At 38.3% G+C, this 20,521-nt stretch overlaps 2 protein-coding genes across 4 annotated transcripts in view; one reads left to right on the forward strand and one right to left on the reverse strand.

Moving 5' to 3' along the window:
- wdfy1 (WD repeat and FYVE domain containing 1) overlaps positions 1–20,521 on the reverse strand; it is a 1,176,431-nt gene that overhangs the window by 345,774 nt on the left and 810,136 nt on the right. The window lies entirely within an intron of this gene.
- Positions 13,285–14,428, forward strand: LOC111191487 (uncharacterized). Its single transcript, XM_022666546.2, has 2 exons — positions 13,285–13,400; positions 13,518–14,428. The coding sequence occupies exons 1-2, from the start codon at positions 13,293–13,295 to the stop codon at positions 14,268–14,270; spliced, it is 861 nt and encodes a 286-aa protein (XP_022522267.2). The 5' UTR covers positions 13,285–13,292; the 3' UTR covers positions 14,271–14,428.

Here is a 20,521-nt window from a genome sequence, read left to right on the forward strand (position 1 = left end):
TTTTGATTAAGGCTTTCAAAATATCCTACCGAATGTTTAAATATGGGGCTTTTTCTAGCAATTTTATATTTAAATATGCACTATGGTAGCACGGTTTGAAAGGGTAGCAAAACTCAACAGAACACCGGATGGAAGCCTAGTTCGAATCCCAGTTGTGGTTTTATTCTCTTAATGTTTTTTTCATAATGGCAATTAATGTTCTTATTTTTAAAATATCTATTAATGTAGCCTACATATTTCTACTTATTTCCTATGATATATATTATTTAACAAAGACTAACTGATAACATTTGTATAGGCCTAGAAACACGTTGTATTGGGTAAATGAAACATTTTCTTTATTCATACTGTTTGGCCCTGTTACCTCCAGAGGATAAATTCGGTAATTCCAAACACCTGCTTATTACATGTCTCTATAATTTATTTTAAGACACTTTTTACTTAGTTTTTTCTTGTTATGAACATATTATTTAAAAAAACACATTCTTGCCTGCTGTATGGATACATTTGTTTCACTGGGTACAAACAATGCAAATATACCCTCAAAGGTCCTTAGGGGGTTTGCGTTAAAGCCATTTTAGGGCATCACCCCAGTGAAAGTTTGGTACCCTTATTCAGAGAGTGCATATAGCACAGTGGGTTTAAAAAATAATTATTAACTAATTCATAAATGTCCACAGCACAAGTTATCTTTACTCAAGAGATACCTGCTTGAATAATTGACATACATCTTTCCAAAATGCATTTGAGCTAAAGAGCACTTCAGTGCACTTTTTTCACTACACTGAATTAATGTTTGCCAAATAAAGCTAAATGTTGAAGACATACATTAAAAATGGGCAATCAACTTACATTTTCAAAATATATTTGAGTACTGAAGTAGATTATTTTTCCTGGGCGCACATGGGTAAAAGTGAAGTTGCTCAATAAATGTAATAAACACAAACATAAAAATAATAACCAGCCCAAATAATTAGGTACACTTGACATCTTAAATCCTCGTGCAGCAATATTAATGTGACTTATCAGCTTTCTGAATCCTACCGTCCATCGTCTGCACTAATCACCAGGAACTAAGCTCCTAACGACAGGTCTAGAGCTGTAGTTGGAACGACGCAGCTGAACCACGGTAGTTGCGATCATTCGCTGGAACCACGGTTTTGGGAAACACCTGAGTAGCTTAACTAAGGTTCGCACTATGTGAGTTACTAATGTGGTTACCTCCTTAGTTCCAACTATGCTTTTGGGAAACACCTGCGTCGCAGCTGCATCGTTCAGACTATGTAAGTTGCTAACGTAGTTAACGTAGCAACTACGCTTTTGGGAAACGTACCCCAGCACAGCCCCATCCATCTGTTATCAAACCCCACAACATACTAATCTAACCAGCACAGCCCCATCCATCTGTTATCAAACCCCACAACATACTAATCTAACCAGCACAGCCCCATCCATCTGTTATCAAACCCCACAACATACTAATCTAACCAGCACAGCCCCATCCATATGTTAATAAACCACAGAACCTACTAATCTAACCAAAACAGTGCCATCTATCTGTTCTCAAACCTCATAAACTACTCATCTCACCAGTACAGAGCCATCCAACTGTTATTATACCCCAGAACCTACTAATCTAACCAACACAGCCTCATCCATCTGTTATCAAACCCCCAAACCAACTAATTTAACCAAAGGTTTGGACACCATACATGTCAGCCAAGGCATCTGTCCATGTAGGCACATGGATATTATAGCAACCATACCAAAAGTTTAGCAACCACATATCAACTACCATAGCAACCATCCGTGAATCAACACTGCAATCACACTCACATCTAGTTATATTTGGATTCATATGATGATGCTAGGTTAGCTAATTCATTTATATTCTTTGAAACAGTAATTAGCACAGTTAAACTGAATGAACTGCAGGAGTTGAGGTGAATGGTGTTGTATATGCTTGTTAATCCCATGTCCAACTATTACCTTTGCACTGATATAAGATAACACGTGTCTTATGTAGAGTAACTGCTTCATGTGAGTAGTTTGCCCTAACTATAGTAAATGTGAGAAATATGAGTCTCAGACACTGTTTATATGTATTAGGCAGACATGGTTAACATACACACTGTTTATTTCTCTTTTGTGTTCACAGCCACACACACCAAACACACACAGATAATCAGCTCTGGAAACAAATAAGAGACCACTTCAGTTTCTGAATCAGTTTCTCTGATTTTGCTATTTATAGGCTTATGTTTAAGTAAAATGAATATTGTTGTTTTATTCTATAATCTACTGACATTTCTCCCAAATTCCAAATAAAAAATATTGTCTATAGAGCATTTATTTGCACAAAATGAGAAATGGCTAAACTAACAAAAAAAGATGCAGAGCTTTTAGACCTTAAATAATGCAAAGAAAACAAGTTTACATTCTTAAAGTGGTAAGAGTTCAGAAATCAGTATTTGGTGGAAAACCCCTGTTTTTTAATCACAGTTTATATGCATCTTGGCATGTTCTCCTCCACCAGTCTTACACACTTCTTTAGGATAACTTTATGCCTTTACTCCTGGTGCAAAAATTCAAGCAGTTCAACTTGATTTGAAGGCTTGTTATTATTCACCTTCCTCTTGATTATATTCCAGAGGTTTTCAATTTGGTAAAATAAAAAACTCATAATGTGTAAGTGGTCTCTTATTTTCATGTTTCAGTGCCTTATACTCAACACTAAAGTTAATTTTAAAGGTATGTTAAAGGTATCATAAACATCTCTCTGAGCTACCGAGAGCTATCAAGCAAGCATCCCCAGAGTTCCTTTTTCTTTATGAACATCTTAATGTGTTAAAACTAAAAGAACTGGGAAATACAGTTACAAATGAGGCATTGTTCCCTATTTTAGTTTTAACCATATAGAAAACAAGACAAATATATTCAGGTTGATAATATAAAACTAAAACTAAAACTTGAATGTCCTATATGTCATTAATGGATGGTTTTGTGGACATTTCGTTGAGATTAAGTGTTGAGATTACACAGCATTTTGAATGGAAATGTTCCAGTAATAGTCCACAAAGGCTCAATCCATGTCAAGGAAACCCATACATAAACTTGAGGCAGAAAGTGGAAGTGGCGTTTCAGGGGGAAACCCTCTGGATGATCCAGCGGCTCTTTGATCAGCGTGTTGGCGGCAGGTTCTGACTGTGGGGGGTCCACACGCGTCCCGCTGAAACCAATATGGCCTTCTTTTGCGAACACAAAAGGAGGGCGTTTAGGGCAGTTGTGTGTGTCTGCAGAGTGCCTGGACCCGGCGGGGGGCCAGAGTGGCGGGACTAGGCCCAGGGCCGCGGACGCCATAGCGGGCTGCAGAGTGCGGCTCAGGAGAGGGGGCACTGGGCTTAATTGGCAGTGTGGGCTCTGCTGGAGACCATTGTTCAGGTAAAAGAGGCTTAGCATGGCAGCGCACAGGCCGAGCGCTGCCTCAGCCTCTCCACGCGTCTGGAGGGTAATCTGGATGTGGGGGAGTTGATTTGCTGTGAGGAGAGGGTGTTAATAATGAGATAGGGTTTAAGGAGGTAGAGGGTGGGAGGGGCGAGGGGGGGATCCCCTGTGAAGAAGTCAAAAAGGAAGGTTGACTTTGTTTTGACTTTACGTTGATGTGTGTGATTCACAGTCATTGGGACCGTCATTATTGAAGATGCCATTCAGTGGGAGCTGTGTTGTGACTGCGCAAACAACATAGAGCAGCATATTGGTAGCTTTACAGAAAAGACAAAGACAGTATTAAAAAAAAGTTACAAATATTTTATTTTTGTCATTTTTGAGCATTTCAGTTGGACTATTTCAAATATGTGTTGATGTTTTTGATATCTTAAAAATAATACATTGGACAAATGTTGATGCTTCATAAAAGTCTAAACAAGGAATTGAACGTGACAGAAAGCAGAAAAATATAACATTGTAATATAATAATAATAAAACCTCCCAGTAAGTACGTATTCCGTCATTACCTCAGGTAAAGATAAAGAGTTGGAACTACTTCTGATTGGATTTATAGAATAAAGAGGAAGCTAACAGATTATAAGGTCTATTTATAAAAGCCTCAGTAAAGGAAGAGAAAGCCAGAAGGTAACATAGACATGAGGGAACTCTGAAACACTGCCATCTATTTAATACGTTTTCAGTCTTAACATGAACATTTTCTTGGGGGGGTTTTCAAGATTTGGGAGATACATAAGAAAAAGCTCTTCTTCCTGCTGCTTACTTGCTTATATATATATATATACACACACCATTTCTATTAATCTGTAGTCTATAATATTCAAACAAATTGTGAAACATTAAGTAAAGTATTTTTTTGCTTTATTGACAATACTTTTCACTAATAAGCACTTTTTAACACATACAAGGACTCCTACTCAGCACAAACACAGACAGACACACACCCTCTCTTTACATTTAACAAGTTTAACATAGAGCCTTTAACAAACTCAGCAACAGGTTGCAGGCCCCCATTGAATGTGATTTGTTGGCCAACAAACCCTGAACAGGCTCGGTTGGTCATTAGGCCTCTCTGCGGGGGTGTTTAGGGGAAAAAAGGCCCAGGCTGCGGGACAGCTGGGCCAGGGGCGCGGGGTTAGACGCCCAGGTATCTCCACCTGTACTCTCATTACCAGCTCTGAGTATAAGCAATTAACTGCCCAACTGCTCCGAGAGCAAGGAGGGAGAAGGGAGGCTGGGGCGGGAGATGAAGGGAGTGTATGTGTGTGTGTGTGTGTGTGTGTGTTTGGGGGGGCAAGAAAAGGAAGTCCCATTCTGCTCTTTGAGCCACCTCTTCACTCCCTGTGTCTGATCAAACACTACAGGGGGTCTATATCTCTGACAATTGTACACACACACACACACACACACACAAATGCACACACTACTATTACACATACAATGCATGCTACATCTAGTCACAATCTACATAAGTTTGTCCAAGGCACATGGCTGATATGAAACTCAACACTCAAGTGTTTTAATGGGAACCACCAACGAAGTGGTATTAAATCAACATTTTATGTGTAAAATATTTACACTAGTAAAGACACCACATTAACTCTTAGACTTATTTTTCACAAAATTTAACACTGACCCACTAACACCTGATTGTCATCCCATTGATTGACTCTAATTTGACCTTCAAGCTAACTGATAAACCTAGAGCAGGGGTATTTAATTAGAATTCAGTATGGTCCAGTTAGACAAAATTTCGACAGGCCAAGGTCCGGACCGATTTTGAACTTGTGTTATGATTCAGTGCTATATCCTGTAAGGTTGTTTAAACTATAATAAAAAATTATATAATAATAATAATAATAATAATAATACCTCTCTGGACAGATTTTGTTTACATTTCTCCCGTCTCTCTGTCGCGCTCGGCATGACTTTAGTTTCCGCCCGTTCTCGTTTTTCCGCCCGGTTTTGGCCTCCTAATAAAGGCGTTTTTTTTACGCCCGCTTCCCAATTCACTAGCCAGAGCAGCGGTACCGCGACCCTCACAACATGGGTTTGATCCCGCGTGAGGAGCATTGAGTTTATTTATTTATTTTTTCCTTACTGCATCTGCACAGATCTGATTGGCAGAGGAGAGCGTTTGGTGATCTTACACCACACGTGATTGGTCTATGATTTACTGTGCCGCAAAGCATGTACACAATTAAATACATCTCAGTAGTTTATCGATCTGGGTCCGCATTGGACAACGTTTGGGTCCAGACCCGGACTGCGGTCCGCCTATTAGTGACCTCTGACCTAGAGGTTCACATACTTTTGTCTCTTACAAATATGTAACATTGGATAATTTTCCTTACTAAATAAATGACCAAGTATCTATTTTTACAACAATCTGACAGTGTTTTACATCATATTTATGCAGAAATATAGAACATTATAAGGGGGTTACAAACTTTAAAGCACCACAGTATGACATGACTCTCAGCATTGCAAAAAAAATAACTTCTTCCACAATAATTAATATTTTATTCCATGCAACACAATATAGTTTTTGCATTGCCTTTTGAAAACTACTGGACATTCCTATAAAATGTATATCCTAAAGGCAGCATGTGCTGCTCTAAGATCTCATTGTATTTATCTGCATAAAAGCTGCATCACAAAAGCAGACTGGTTTACAGACATGTTGCTGATAACATGGGGTAGTTTTAAAGAAGTTACATTGAACATTGATGACAAATTTTATTTTTCAGTGTTACTAAAACCTGCTAGAGTACTTAAATAAGATGTGTCTCATTTTTAGTATTTCGTTCACTAAATGTAACTCTCCTTAATCTAAACAAAACCTGTAATTGTAATTGAAATATTCCCAAATTCCCAATATTGAATGTAATCATATCAGAAATTTAGGTAACTTGGGATCTTAAGAATCAAAATCGAGTCAATTCTGTAAATCAGACGTAATACCCAGCGCTAATACAGACACACTGATAGTCAGGTGTAGGGTCATCAGGCCTACCTATTTCATAAAAAAATCTCCCAGTTTTTAATCCTGCTCTTTTCAGGGTTATCATAGCAACTCTGGCAACACTGCTCTTTGGGGGGAAGAGTTATTTATCTATTGATGAGAACAGTACTCTGTTTGGGTGGTAAAACATAACACAGTAAAGCAACTGAAGCAGAGCAGCAGGGTTTTCTAATACAAAGCACCCTGTTTAATTGTCTAGCCTCAAAATTATATAAACAGTTTGTACTATATCAGTTTGTCTGCATTTCATAACAGTTTGAATATAGTTGAATAAGTTGAATAAGATCATATAGGTCTACTAGGCCTAATAACCTCCATGTTTTATGCTTAGATAAGCCCGATTTACCAGTTTGTTTTAAGGAGTAAGGAGGCATTCAAACCAAAAAACACTATACCGGCTGTTAAGCATGGTGGTGGGGGGAATCATGCTCTAAGGCTGTTCTGCTGCCAGTGGATAAGAAAACTAAATGAAAATGAAAGTAAGCAAGCGGACTACCCAGATTTTTTACAGAACAACTTCAAGCCAGTTAAAATTTGACCTGTTTGGACATTCCAAAAGGGATAATGCCACCAAACAATGTTAAATAGATAAAATAGGTAAACAATAAACCTTTGGAATTAACTTTTTTTTAAAAGAACACTTGAAGTTAATCTCGTCAAAACAATTGTGGATCAGGCTGGATTGGACTCTACCCAAGATTGAATTCTGCTAATAAAAACAATCAAATAATTTTATCTAGAATTCTGCCAGAAGTTTGTTTGTTGCTATCAAAAGTGTCAGATATTAAGTATTTAATCATGTTTCTATTAACAATATACATCAATTAAGCATAAATGTATCACCACCTTCTTGTGTCCACAGTCATTATCCATCTTTTGAGCTCCACTGATCAAATAGGACACTTTAAAGTTCTTTAATTAGACTGTACATTTAATACAGACTGCAGTCCTGTACCTGTTTCTCTGTATACTTTATTATTATTATCCTTTCACCCTGTTGTTCAATGTTCAGGATACTACAGGATAGACCACCACAGAGCAGCTATTGTTATTTAGGGGTGGGTCATTTTCAGCAGTGTTGCGATGGAACAAGTGGATCAGACACACCAGTGCTGCTGGAGTTTTTAAACATTGTGTCCAACAAATATAAAAGCACTGTTTTTAAACAAAGTCGGTAAATACAAGCATAAAAAAATATCAGAATAGTATTGTGATTAATACAAATAATTGCTTTAAACACAGCCCTGGAAAAAAAATAAGAGACCACTATTTGATGATATTTTTGCTTGATTTTACCCAATTGAAAACCTCTGGAATATAATCACAAGCCATCAAACCAAGCTGAACTGCTGGAATTTTTGCACCAGGAGTAAAGGCATAAAGTTATTCAAAAGCAGTGTGTGAGACTGGTGGAGGAGAACATGCCAAGATGCATGAAACCTGTGAATAAAACCAGGGTTATTCCACCAAATATTGATTTCTGAACTCTTAAAACTTTATAAATATGATCTTGTTTTTTTTTTTTTTTTGCATTATTTGAGGTCTGAAAGCTCTGCATCTTTTTACATCTTATTACAGCCATTTGTTATTTTCTGCAAATAAATTCTCTAAATAACAATATATTTTTTTTTTTGTTATTTGGGAGAAATGTTGTCCGTAGTTTACATAGTAAAACAACAATGTTCATTTTACTCCAAAATCTTCTTATAAATAGCAAAATCAGAATAACTTATTAAGAAACTAACTTTCCAGAGCTAAATAGTTTAAAACACTGATTCTTTCATTTTGCCTAATAGATTATTACTAATAGATTATTTTTAAGGAGATGAATGATTGTGATTAATCATAGAATTCTATTTTACTAATCAATTGACAGCTTAAAACCTGTTTTTGTCCTCGCTGTCAGATTTACACACTAACAGATCATGCTGAAATCTGCGCAGGCAGTGGAACAGGCCGTAGTGCAGACAGATTGACAGACGGACGGGCGGCCTGGCTGCCAGACAGAGAGGGAGTGAGCTGCAGCATTAGGGAAGGTGGAGAGTGAAAAACCGCCATTCATATCACAATGGGGAACCTGACAAACAGCTCTACCCTTAATTACCCAAGCTGCCATTTCGGCCTTTAATTAAAGCAGCTCTTTACCGCATGAATGGGACAGACACACAGGCTACACAGAGCAGGAGTAAACCCCTGATCCGCACTTCTGTCACAACTTAAACATAGCAATAAAGTGCAATTTATAGCCAGGTTATTTGTTAATTGTTTAATGTTTCATTCATAAAACTTTCAAATTAGTTCACTAGTTCAGAATTTGATGTATATAGTCATCTAATATGGCAGAAATTGTATTTTTTATTTTATATCTTGATTTTTTTGAGAATTTTTTAGACCAGCTTGGTTGTCATTATGCAAGAACAGAAACATATTTCATCATCATGATCATATTGTCAGCTTAATTTCTTGAAATTCACAATTTATGATGCAACATAGACACTAAGAAGGGACAAGCTAGAGTTTAGATCAAGATAATTAGCAAATATATTTTTTATCATTTATTTAACAATTTATTATTAACGCTTACACCTAAAGAATAGCTAAATATACTATTAGAAGAACATTTACACTGTTACAAGTACACTATGCTAAAATTAGTATACTTGTTTTATAAAATGTAATTGAGAAATGTATTTAAACTTTTTATTTTTACTTTATATTTATGTTCAATTTATATTTTTGTCAAGAAATACAGCCCACAGGTTTATCAGCAAAAAACACAAAACATAAATAAATAATGAAAGCAAAGAACAGTCCAGTGTCAATACCCATGTTATCTGTCAGCTCTTGGGGGTGGTCTGATGCCTATCCCAGCCTGCATCAGGCGTGAGGCAGTATATACCCTGGACAGGCCGCCAGTGCACCGCAGAGTATGTAGTATTTTAGTTATTTATACTTTTTTCTAAATCATAACATTTTGTTTACAAATTGTATTATTTTTTGTAAAACTCGATACATAAAAGCTGTGTTACCACAGCAGATAAAAATGTCTGAAATAAAAAAATTGTGACACAGATAGATAGATAGTCTTTATTGTCCACAACTGGAAATTTGTTTTCACTGTCAGTACATAGCCTCCGAAAACGAAAAGATACATGCATAAATACACTTAACACATACTCTTCACCCCGTCCCCACCAACTTGCACCATCCCTATATACAACCCACGACATAAATACACATATACTCACATACACACCAGACAGAGCGGACCAGGTCAACAGTTCTGTTGGTGTCACATTGAACAATCACCGCCGCACACTATCGTTTAGGGTGGATATCGCAGAGGGCACAAAGCTTTTCCCAAAGCGTACCCACTTCCATACCAATGTCCTGTATCTACGCCCTGATGGGAGCAGAATGAAAAAGGGGTTGAGAGGGTGGCTGGGATCATATACAATAATTTGTGCTCTGTTTCTAGTGAGTTTAGTGTTCTGATCTGATAGGTTGGGGGTTTGTAGGCCTATTATCTTGGATGCAGTATGAGTGATGGGTATAAGTTTTTTTTTCTATTGGCAGCAGGCAGCAAGGTAGACAGTAAATAACACTGAATCTAAAATTTTCAGTATTCCCTCATCTGTCTTTACACACATACGAACTTGAATGACATCCCATTCTTAATTCAAAGTCTATAACAGGTTTAGCTCTTCTGGGAAAGCTTTCTGCAAGGTTTAGGAGTGTGTTTATAGGATTTGTTCTCCATGCATCCAGATGCGCATTTGTGAGATCAGACACTGATGTTGAATAAGAAAGCCTGACTCACAGTCTCTAATTCATAACAAAGGTGTTCTATTAATTTGAGGTCAGTAGGCCAGTCAAGTTCTTCCACACCAAACTTATTCATTCATGTCTCTATGGAACTTTTTCTAATGATATGCAGTCATGTTGGCACAGGGAGGGGTCCTCCCCAAACTGTTCCTGCACAGTTGGGAGCATGAAATTGTCCAAAATCTCTTGGTGTGTTGAAGCATTAAGACATCCTTTCACTGAAATTAAGGGGCAGAGCCACCATAATCTCCCCTCCACCAAACTTTCCACTTGGCACAATGCAGTCAGACAAGTGATGTTCTCCTGGAAACCGCCAAACCTCCACTCTTCTATCAGATTTCCAGATGGAGAATCGTGATTCATCACTCCAGACTTTGAAGCATTTCGCTTGGTAATATAAAGCTTTGATGCAGCTGCTTGGCCATGGAAACCTATTCCATGAAGCTTTCTATGCTCTACTGTTTTTGATCTAATCTAAAGCTACATGAAGTTTGGAGGTGTGTAGTGATTGGTGTAGTGACTCTGCAGAAAGTTGGTGAACTCTGTGCACTATGCTCCTCAGCATCCGCTGACCCCGCTCTGTTAATTTACACTGACAGAGCACAGAGTCGCTGTCGTTTCCCAGTCTCTTCCACTGTGTAATAATATTACTGACAGTTGGCTGTGGAACATTTAGTAGTGAGGAAATTTCACGACTACACCGGTGCTGCATCCTCAATAGAATTCACTGAGCTCCCGAGAGTGACCCATTCTTTCACTAATGTTTGTAGAAGCAGTCTGCATACCTAGGTACTTTCTTTTATACATCTGTGGTCATGGACGTGAATACTTTTGGCAATATAGTGTATATACTGCATCTTTGTAAGAATTTTAATTATAATCAGAAGTGTCTGAATACATGCAAACATATAGCTTGAAATCAAAGACTGCAATTTGGTACATCTTAAATGAAATACAGCAATTTTAAGCGATTACTGCTAGATCTTTATTCCCCACCCCTTAACCACCCACACACCCACCATGCATAGAGGGAGTGGTGTCAGGTGAAAATCAGCAGAACTCTTAAGCATTTAATTGTGTGTTATAGTGAGGGGGGAATAAACACTGACACCCACGTCTCTCCTGTCTCTCAAACTTCTCCTGTTGTTCCTCACCCTTTTTACCTGAACACCCACCCACACAACCCTTTACCAAGTCACTCTAACCCTACAATTACCACCAGCAGGACATTACGCACACAACCACACACACTTTACATACTCTCACTTACATATCAAACCCATGGATATCCAAGTTAGTACCTTTATTAAAACCCCAAATCAAAAACAGTACAGAAAATGCAAGTGTTATTCTGTCTCATTCTTCATGTTCTAAAGTGTACAATATATCAAGGTTATCATCTCATTTATTTTATTCTTTACATATTTTCTATGAAGCATCCATCTACAGCATAAATAAAAAGTTTGGACACACCATTTCTAATTCAATGTGTTTTTCTTTTTATGATTTTTACATTGTAAATGTAATATCGAACATTTTAAAACAATACAAGGACACATGGAATTATTCTGAAAACAATTTAGTGTTAAATAAATGAGAATATGTTTTTTTACTTTAGATACGCTCTGTGCACGCGGGGTGTGACGTAAATTCCGCTAAAAGGTCAGGATGGTTGTAAACATCCGGTAGCTACTGAACGCGTACGCTGAATCACTTCTCCGGTCTATTTATTTATTACTTTTGCACCTTTTCTACCCACCTCGTGTCCTTCTACCCACTCCTCCTCCTGTCATTTACATATCCTAAACATGACATGTAAACGCACAAAATTATCTTTTCAACAACGTACGGACAGCAGGTCTAACCACCACTGCTGTGTGCCGTTCTGCACAGCATCATCTAGGTCCAACTCTCACCTGAGCTTCCACACCTTTCCAAAGGACTCCGAATTGCAGAAACAGTGGGTTGTTAAGATCAGGAGAGATCATTTTATCATAACAAGTACTTCTCGAGTGTGCTCGAGACACTTTGTCACTGCTGATTTAATCGAGCCCCCCACTCCTGCTGGACGACGAAGACTAACACCCGGAGCTGTTCCTGTGCTTTTCCGTTGGAATAACTACAATATCCCAACCGCAAGACCTGGAGTATGGGAAAGAACAGAGCGTCCACCCAACACCGAACCAACAGAGATGCCGACTGACCCTGATGACCCATGGCCGTGTCATGAACATGACTACTGTGCCAGTACTGAGCCTGCTGCCCTTGATATCTCCCTTAACGAAAACGAAGAGCTACGCGAGGAGATATCAAGGCTCAGTAAACAAGTCGAGGAGTTAACCATCAGCAGCAGGTTTGGTTTGGAGCGGTTTGTTGCCTCTGATGAAGACATACGATTCTTTACCAGGTAAATAAAAATTATCCACAGTGTCTGAGTTAGAACTATAGAGCAGTAGGTCTAAAACATTACAAATATATATTATTAACACATTATTATCTGGGTAGAGAAATTTGTGTGTGGCCCAGGTACTTACCGTAGTTCTTAAATGTCCCAGATTTGAATAATGATGACAATTAAGATTAAAGGACTACATATTTACAGTGTAATGCTGAATATTGCTGGAAATTATGAAAGGCTTGTTTTCGTTATTAGGGATGATCTGAGTAATGACTGGCTAGAGACAATAATTTCAAATAGGCAAGCTAGAAAAAGATGAGGCAGGTTATGTCATCTGTAACAATGCAAGTGATGTTCAGTACAGCTCAGGGACAGTAATCAAGTAGTGCAATACATTAGATAAGAGGCATTTGACAGTGAAAAGAGACAGTATATAAGTATTGGATGTGCCTTTTTTGGTGTCTGAAAAAAAGATGTGAAAGAATTAGCCTGATCAATATAACTCACATGTTCCACAGATTTGCAACTCACGCCCACCTGATGGGATTTTGGAAGCAAATAGAGCCAGCCACCCTCAACATTGTACGGGTTACAAGAGCTCAGACTGCAGTGAAGACTGAACAAGTCCCTCACTCTGCAAGTGCAACGGTAAATGTTTTCCTAGCATGTTATGTATTCATTTTAACATTAATCTTTATATCAAAATAAGTTTTGACTGCCATAATGTATTTCTTGCAATAGGGTAATACATTTTCTTTCCCCCAGGTTCTTCAACCAATTGATGAGTTCTTCCTGTTCATGAACTACCTGTCATTGGGACTCATGCAAAAGGATTTGGCCCATAGATTTAGAATACACCGGTCAACTGTTAGTCGCATTGTTAACACCTGGGCCAACTTTCTTTATACTGTATTAGGAGCTGTAGATATTTGGCTAGATGGGGACACTGTGAAAACTCACCTTCCAGAGGTGTTTCAGGAATACGCTGACACTCAAGTAATTTTAGATTGCACAGAACTGAGATGTCAGACCCCAAATTCCCTTCTCCTCCAGAGCGAGGTGTTTTCCACTTATAAATCACACTGTACATTTAAAGGGTTGATTGGAATAGCCCCTCATGGTGCAGTGACCTTTGTATCTTCTCTTTATCAAGGTGCCATCAGTGATAAGGAGATCTTAAAGCAGTCTGGCATTGTGCCCCTCTTTGACCCATCTATGGCCATTATGGTAGACAAGGGTTTCCTTGTTGAAGACTGCGTACCATGCAGAGTGCACATGCCCACTTTTTTGGCAAAGAGAGCTCAACTGTCTAGGTCTGAGATCAGACAGACCCAGTCCATTGCAAGACTGAGAGTCCATGTTGAGCGTGTGATCCGCAGGGTCAAAGAACATAAAATATTCAGCACAGTGATCCCCCTTTCAATCACATGCAGCATAAACCAACTTTTTGCTGTTGCCTGCCTTTTGGTGAATTATCAAAATGGTCCCTTGGTGAAAGCTTGGGCAAGCAATTGCTAATCTCAATACAGATCATACATATGATAATGTAATGTGAATGTACAGGGCCATCTCAAAAAATTACAATATCTTTGAAAAGTTACTTTATTTCAGCAATTCAGTTAAAATGTTGAACTCATATTATATAGATGTATTACACACAGAGTGATCTATTTTAAGCGTTTATTTTATTATTGATGATTATGGCTTAAAGCCAATGAAACCCAAAAATCTGTGTCTCAGAAAATTAGAATATTACATAAGACCAATTGATACTTTTGGCAGTGTGGGCAGTTTGCTAAGTCCTCCTGGAAAATGAAATCTGTGTCTCCAAAAAAGCTGTCAGCAGAGGGAAGCATGAAGTGCACTGACTTTAGACTTAGTAATAAAACACAGTGGATCAACACCAGCAGGTGACATGACTCCAAACCATCACTGATTGTAGAAACTTCACACTAGACCTCAAGCAGCTTGGGCTGTGTGTCTCTCCACTCTTCCTCCAGACTCTGCTCCCTTAATTTACAAATGAAATGTAAAATTTACTGATGATCAGTGATGGTTTGGAGATGCATGTCACCTGCTGGTGTTGGTCCACTGTGTTTTATTATTGAGTCTAAAGTCAGTGCAGTGTTTTCCCATAAGATTATACAGCACTTCATGCTTCCCTCTGCTGACAACTTTTATGAAGATGCGGAGATTTCATTTTCCAGGAGGACTTAGCACACTGCCCACACTGCCAAAAGTATCAATTGGTCTTATATAATATTCAAATTTTCTGAGACACTGATTTTTGGGTTTCATTGGCTTTAAGCCATAATAAAATAAACACTTAAAATAGATCACTCTGTGTGTAATACATCTATAAAATATATGAGTTTCACATTTTTAACTGAATTGTTGAAATAAAGTAACTTTTCAAAGATATTCTAATTTTTTTAGATGGCCCTGTAATGTGAATAGTTCTGTGTAGTTACCTGTATTTTCTCAAACCAAAAAATGAACCCTTCAGGTCATGTAAATACTGTAAATAATGCTTTAATTTTATATGTTAAAATTGACAACACAACATTTTTTACTTTTACTGTATATGCAAAAATGAAATAACAGTTTAACAATTGACAATAAAATGCATTTTTTTTTCATTGTTTGAGTATATGTCTTGGTTATGTTTTTTTAATTACTTGGACATGGAGAGGTATTTTGGCAAGTAAATGTTAAAGAAAAACATGTCACACCTTTTTTTCGCCTCCTCTAATACAGTGTCATCTCTGTATATGCGCTGCACAAAGATGTCATCATGGGCACAGATAACAAAATCGCACCATTGCATTCAGGTGATCAATAACTGACCCTGGACTTGCCAATAATAACAATGGCTCTCCTTCAGTTTGTATTTACCTTGTGCCATTTTGAGGACATTGCAGTCCACATAACTTTGTGCCTTTGGGCATTTAATTTCAACAAGCCCAAATGATGGACGCTCAAGGGGGTCATATACAAGACCATCCGGCGATGCACCCAGCCAAGGTGCATCTGGGTGAATAACCATCTCACACTTGGTTAAGTTCAGGTTTTTCAGAACTGCATAATCCTTTAAGGCCCCGGTTTCCATTTCCAGGCCTCTCTTCATGTTTGCCGTTTGTCGTGTCCCTCGGATCATCCTTTCTGCCTGGCCTTCTGCAGTCCTTGGACCTCTAACGTGGCTCACCTCTCTGAAATGTGAGGCTGTCACCCTTTCTCTCCTAAGTGAATGCCACTCAGGTGTAGCGCTTTGGCATCTTGTTGCCTCCTCAATGAGGTGTGACTGTTGATAGGACAGTACACTTCCAGCTTGTACCTTCCCAAAGACAGAGTCCACAAGTGGCTTGTCAGCTGAGATGTTCATTGTGCAGATGAGGGGAAGAGATTCTGCTTTCATTCCAGCGTAGACAGGTCTAGGATTGAGGGTTGCTGGGTGTGGGAGCTCACCACTATAGCCCTTGTAAAGTGTAGATCTGAAATAAGAGAACAGTCAATATTTATTTTTACACATTGTAATCTGTTTACCAGCACTGTCATTACAATATATACACAGACAAAATTGGTGCTATCCCTCAGTTAATTAATAACAAATCCACAAAGGTTAAATAAATAAGGAATGAATCTGACAAAAGTAATAATAAATAAAGATCTTATGCAAATGAACAAATGAAAATCTGACACTGATTTTAAACTGTGGTTTAAAATAATTATTTAAAAAAGTACTCATAAAAGGATGCTACCCCTGAAAATAATGTGAACCAAGGGGACATGTTAAATCAAGGTGTGTCCACTAATTAGCATCACAGGTTATCATCTTAAGTACAAAGGGGTAAAATTAAGCAGACTTTGAAAAGAACAGGGTTAGCAACAGCAATGTCGAAAAAACATTATCAGATGACCAAAAGCATTTATTTTTACAGTAAACTGTAGCCTGCTTATTATCTTTGGTGCTACATACCTAACTCCACTGGCTGTAGTAGCACCTTGTTTGGGCTTCAGGACAACCATCGCATCCACGGGACCAGGCTTCACCCCCTATTTATTTTAAAGATGGTGTTAGAAAAGTGACTGTAAAAAGGGATACAAACATTAGCTAATGAAATTAGACATACCATTGTTCGTGGTTTATGCCACTTCTGTTCTGTCTGTGTGCATAAAAGGACAGGAGGGACGACAGTCATGCCACATTCAGAATAATGAGCCGTCTGGAAAAGCAATGCAACTAAGTGGTTGCAGATTCCACAACCAGCCACACAAGAACAGTTGCTGTTTATTAGCACAACTGGCTTTGAATCACGTAAGGTAATCTGAAATACACAAAGGAAAAATTTTATTACACTGAAAAACAAGACTGTCTCCAGCAATAACAACATGAGCAATATCTGTCCTGTCACATTGTTAGTGGTGTAAAACACTTGTCTACCCTCTACCATAACATTTGTGCTGTTCTGCATCACTACACAACACTACACTAGCTGTTGTGTCTTTCACTTGTTTAGGATGCATGCACTACTAAGCTGAAATCCAAAAGTTCATGTTCCTGAAAACTGTGAACTAAAATATTTTACATTTGAAGTTCATTTTCACTCCAGGAGAAATGCTTACACACAGGGATTAAACAGGCCTACAAATATTTTTTTCCTTTGTCCACCAACAACATAACAGTGCAGGTTTTGCTTCTGCTTCTTGAAGAGTGTTATCAAACTGTTAGTAAGTATAAGAGTTAAAGCCATATGTTAATAAAGAAGTAACGTTAGTGAGTTAGAACATGCAGTTTGAAGAATAGCTGAGGTGAACTATTTTCTGCTTTTGAGCCATAGAGATAGATTACAGTAGCTCAAACTGTAAAACAATGTCTCATGAGTTTACTACAGACCAAATAGCCTGTGAAACTTTCCCACTCAGCTATTCAGTTGCATTTGGCTACCAGCATCTTTGCTTGTTTATCAAAGCTTACGTAGTAAAAGAGTAAAACGAGTAAAAAGGGTGAAGAAAGAGTAAAAAGGGTGAAACTTGTGCTGAACTAACTTTTGAACATGTTCAACAGAACTTGAACAGACACTGAACAGAACTCTGAACGCATCATTTTAACCAGTCCTACTCTCAGCTGGTGTGGCGTTTCTGCTTTCCTCATTGATTTGTAGCAGTGGGCCCGCACTGTTATCTCGTTAGCCATATTTTTGCCTGACACTTACATCAGAAATACAAACACGTTAAAGATAAGCATTCTAGTAACACAGTAAAACTGAACCAGGACGGTTTGGTTCGTGACCAAAAACAACAGTCCCATCGCTAGACCGCTACCTGATGCTAACTAACAGCTAGCTAGTTAGCTAGCTAGAATAAGCGTTAGCGTCGGCAACTTACCTTCAAAATTGCACAGGTAGGACGAAACGTAGAACTTGAAACCCTTTTCAAGCTTACTCTGCGGCGTTGTACTTGATCCTCTGACGATACGACGCACATCGTTAATGGTACATTTCGGCAACTCCAAGAGGCACCTCGTAAACTTCATTGACTCAGCCATAACACCGGCACTTCCGCATTGCGACCAGAAACATCCTACCATCCTTACATCAAACGAGGAAGTGATGCATGCACCGAGGCTATTCTTCTCAGTAGTCACATTTTGCATTGTTGACAGATTTGCACACTCTGTTTTTTTCAGAGTATTGTGGAGGCCAAATAATTTTTTGTCAGCAATTTCAGTTAAATATATAGCAGACAAATATTGAGAGTGATATTTGAGAAATGAAATGAAGTTTATATGATTAACAGAAAGTGTGCAAAAAATATTTAAACAAAATTAGGCAGGTGAATAAGTTTGAGCCCCCCAACAGAAAAATTAAATCAATATTTAGTATATCTTTTTTGCAGAAATAACAGCCTCTAAACTCTTCCTATAGCTTCCAATGAGAGTCTGACTTCTAGTTGAAGGTATTTTGGTTCATTCTTCTTTACAAATCATCTCCAGTTCAGTCAGGTTTGATGGTTTCTGATCATGAACAGCCCACTTTAAATCACACCACAGATTTATAATAATATTCAGGTCTGGGGACTGAGATGATCTGAGATGATCATTTCAGAATGTTGTACTTGTTCCTCTGCATGTTCACTCTGATTTCTCTTTAGTAGATTTTGAGCAATGTTTAGAGTTTTGGGTCGCAAAACTTCAACCATAAATCTATGCGACCCTTTAACTTTAACAAGATTCCCAGTACCTGCACTGATTACACAGCCCCACAGCATGATGAACCACCACCAAATTTTACTGTGGGGAGCAGTAAAGTGTTTGTGTTGGAATACTGTGTTCTTTTTCCTCCATGCATAAATACACAGTAAATTCACCAGTGTTAAATCAACACTATTAGTGTTAAATCAACACTCTCAGTGTTCATTTATAACACTAACAGTGTTAATTTAACACTAAAAGTGTTGATTTAACACTGGTGAATTTACTGTGTAACCACCCTCCAAATAACTCAATTTTTGTTTCATCAGTCCACAGAATATTATTCCAACATGAAGCTGGCTTCTACAAATATGCTTTAGCTTTAGCATACCTCAAGCGACCCTGTTTGTAGCATGTGCTCAGAAAAGGCTTCTTCTGCATTTCTCTCCCATACAGCCTCTCCTTGTGTAAAGTGCACTGAATAGCTGAATGATGCACAGTGAATCCATCTGCAGCAAGATGATATTGTAGGTCTTTGAAGCTGCTCTGTCGCTGTGTTTACTATAACTGTTCTCACCATCCTTCTCCTCTGCTTATCTGAGATTTTTCTTGTTCTGTCACTTCAGGCCTTAACTAGAACTGTTTCTGTGGTTCCTCCATTTCCTCACTATGTTCCTCACAGTGGAAACTGACAGCTGAAATCTCTGAGTTTTTTGTATACTTTCTATAAACTATAATGATGAACAATCTTTGTTTTCACATCATTTGAGGCTCATTACATTACATTACAATTCATCAAACTTAGCCAACTCTTTTATCCAAAGCGACTTACAAATAATGATGTACATTTAGCAATGGAGGACATAGACGTTCAATGAAGAAACATTTTCAGGCCTAAAGGAGGTCAAACATAATAGTCGGATAGAGGAGGAAATAGGAGAAGAAGGAAATGAGGTTAGAAGTAGTTTGAAGTTTGATAGAGGTGTTAGGAGAGTAAGTGCTCTTTGAAGAGCTCTGTCTTCAGGAGTTTATTAAAGATAGAGAAAGATTCTCCTGATCTGGTAGTGGAAGAAAGCCTGTTCCAACATTGGGAAACTCTGTATAAGAAGAGTCTGGATTGCTTTGTGTGAATGTTTGGTAACGCTAGTCAGTGTTCATTGGACCTGGATTGCTGCTGTGTTCTGGACCATCTGAAGTGGTTTTACTACACAGGGCAGGAGGCCCGTTAGTATGGCATTGCAGTAGTTTGGGCGAGAGATGACCACTGCTTGTACCAGGATTAGGCCTGCTGTGTTAGAAATGGTCTAATTTTTCCAATGTTGTACAGTGCAAAGCAACAGGAACAAGAATCCTACAGGGTGTGTGATTTTAAACAGGCACAGCTTTCGGGACACAGCCATCTTCAGAGCCTGCCACATGTTCTGAATTCAGAATTCGTCAACATCTGAGGAAACAGATCTTTTATGAAAGGGCCAAACAAAAATGTGAACACCTCTGTTTCAAAGTCATTATACACTGTATGTCCAAATGTTTGTAGACACTTCTTTAAATTAACATGGTCAGTTGCACAGTGGGCACA

Source organism: Astyanax mexicanus, chromosome 18 (genome assembly GCF_023375975.1).
Source record: "Astyanax mexicanus isolate ESR-SI-001 chromosome 18, AstMex3_surface, whole genome shotgun sequence".
Classification (NCBI taxonomy): domain Eukaryota; kingdom Metazoa; phylum Chordata; class Actinopteri; order Characiformes; family Acestrorhamphidae; genus Astyanax; species Astyanax mexicanus.

Coding starts and splice junctions, on each gene's coding strand:
- LOC111191487 (XM_022666546.2), top strand. CDS start 13,293: ATGGGATTTTGGAAGCAAATAGAGCCAGCCACCCTCAACATTGTACGG. Junction 13,401..13,517: donor CTCACTCTGCAAGTGCAACG/GTAAATGTTTTC, acceptor TCTTTCCCCCAG/GTTCTTCAACCAATTGATGA.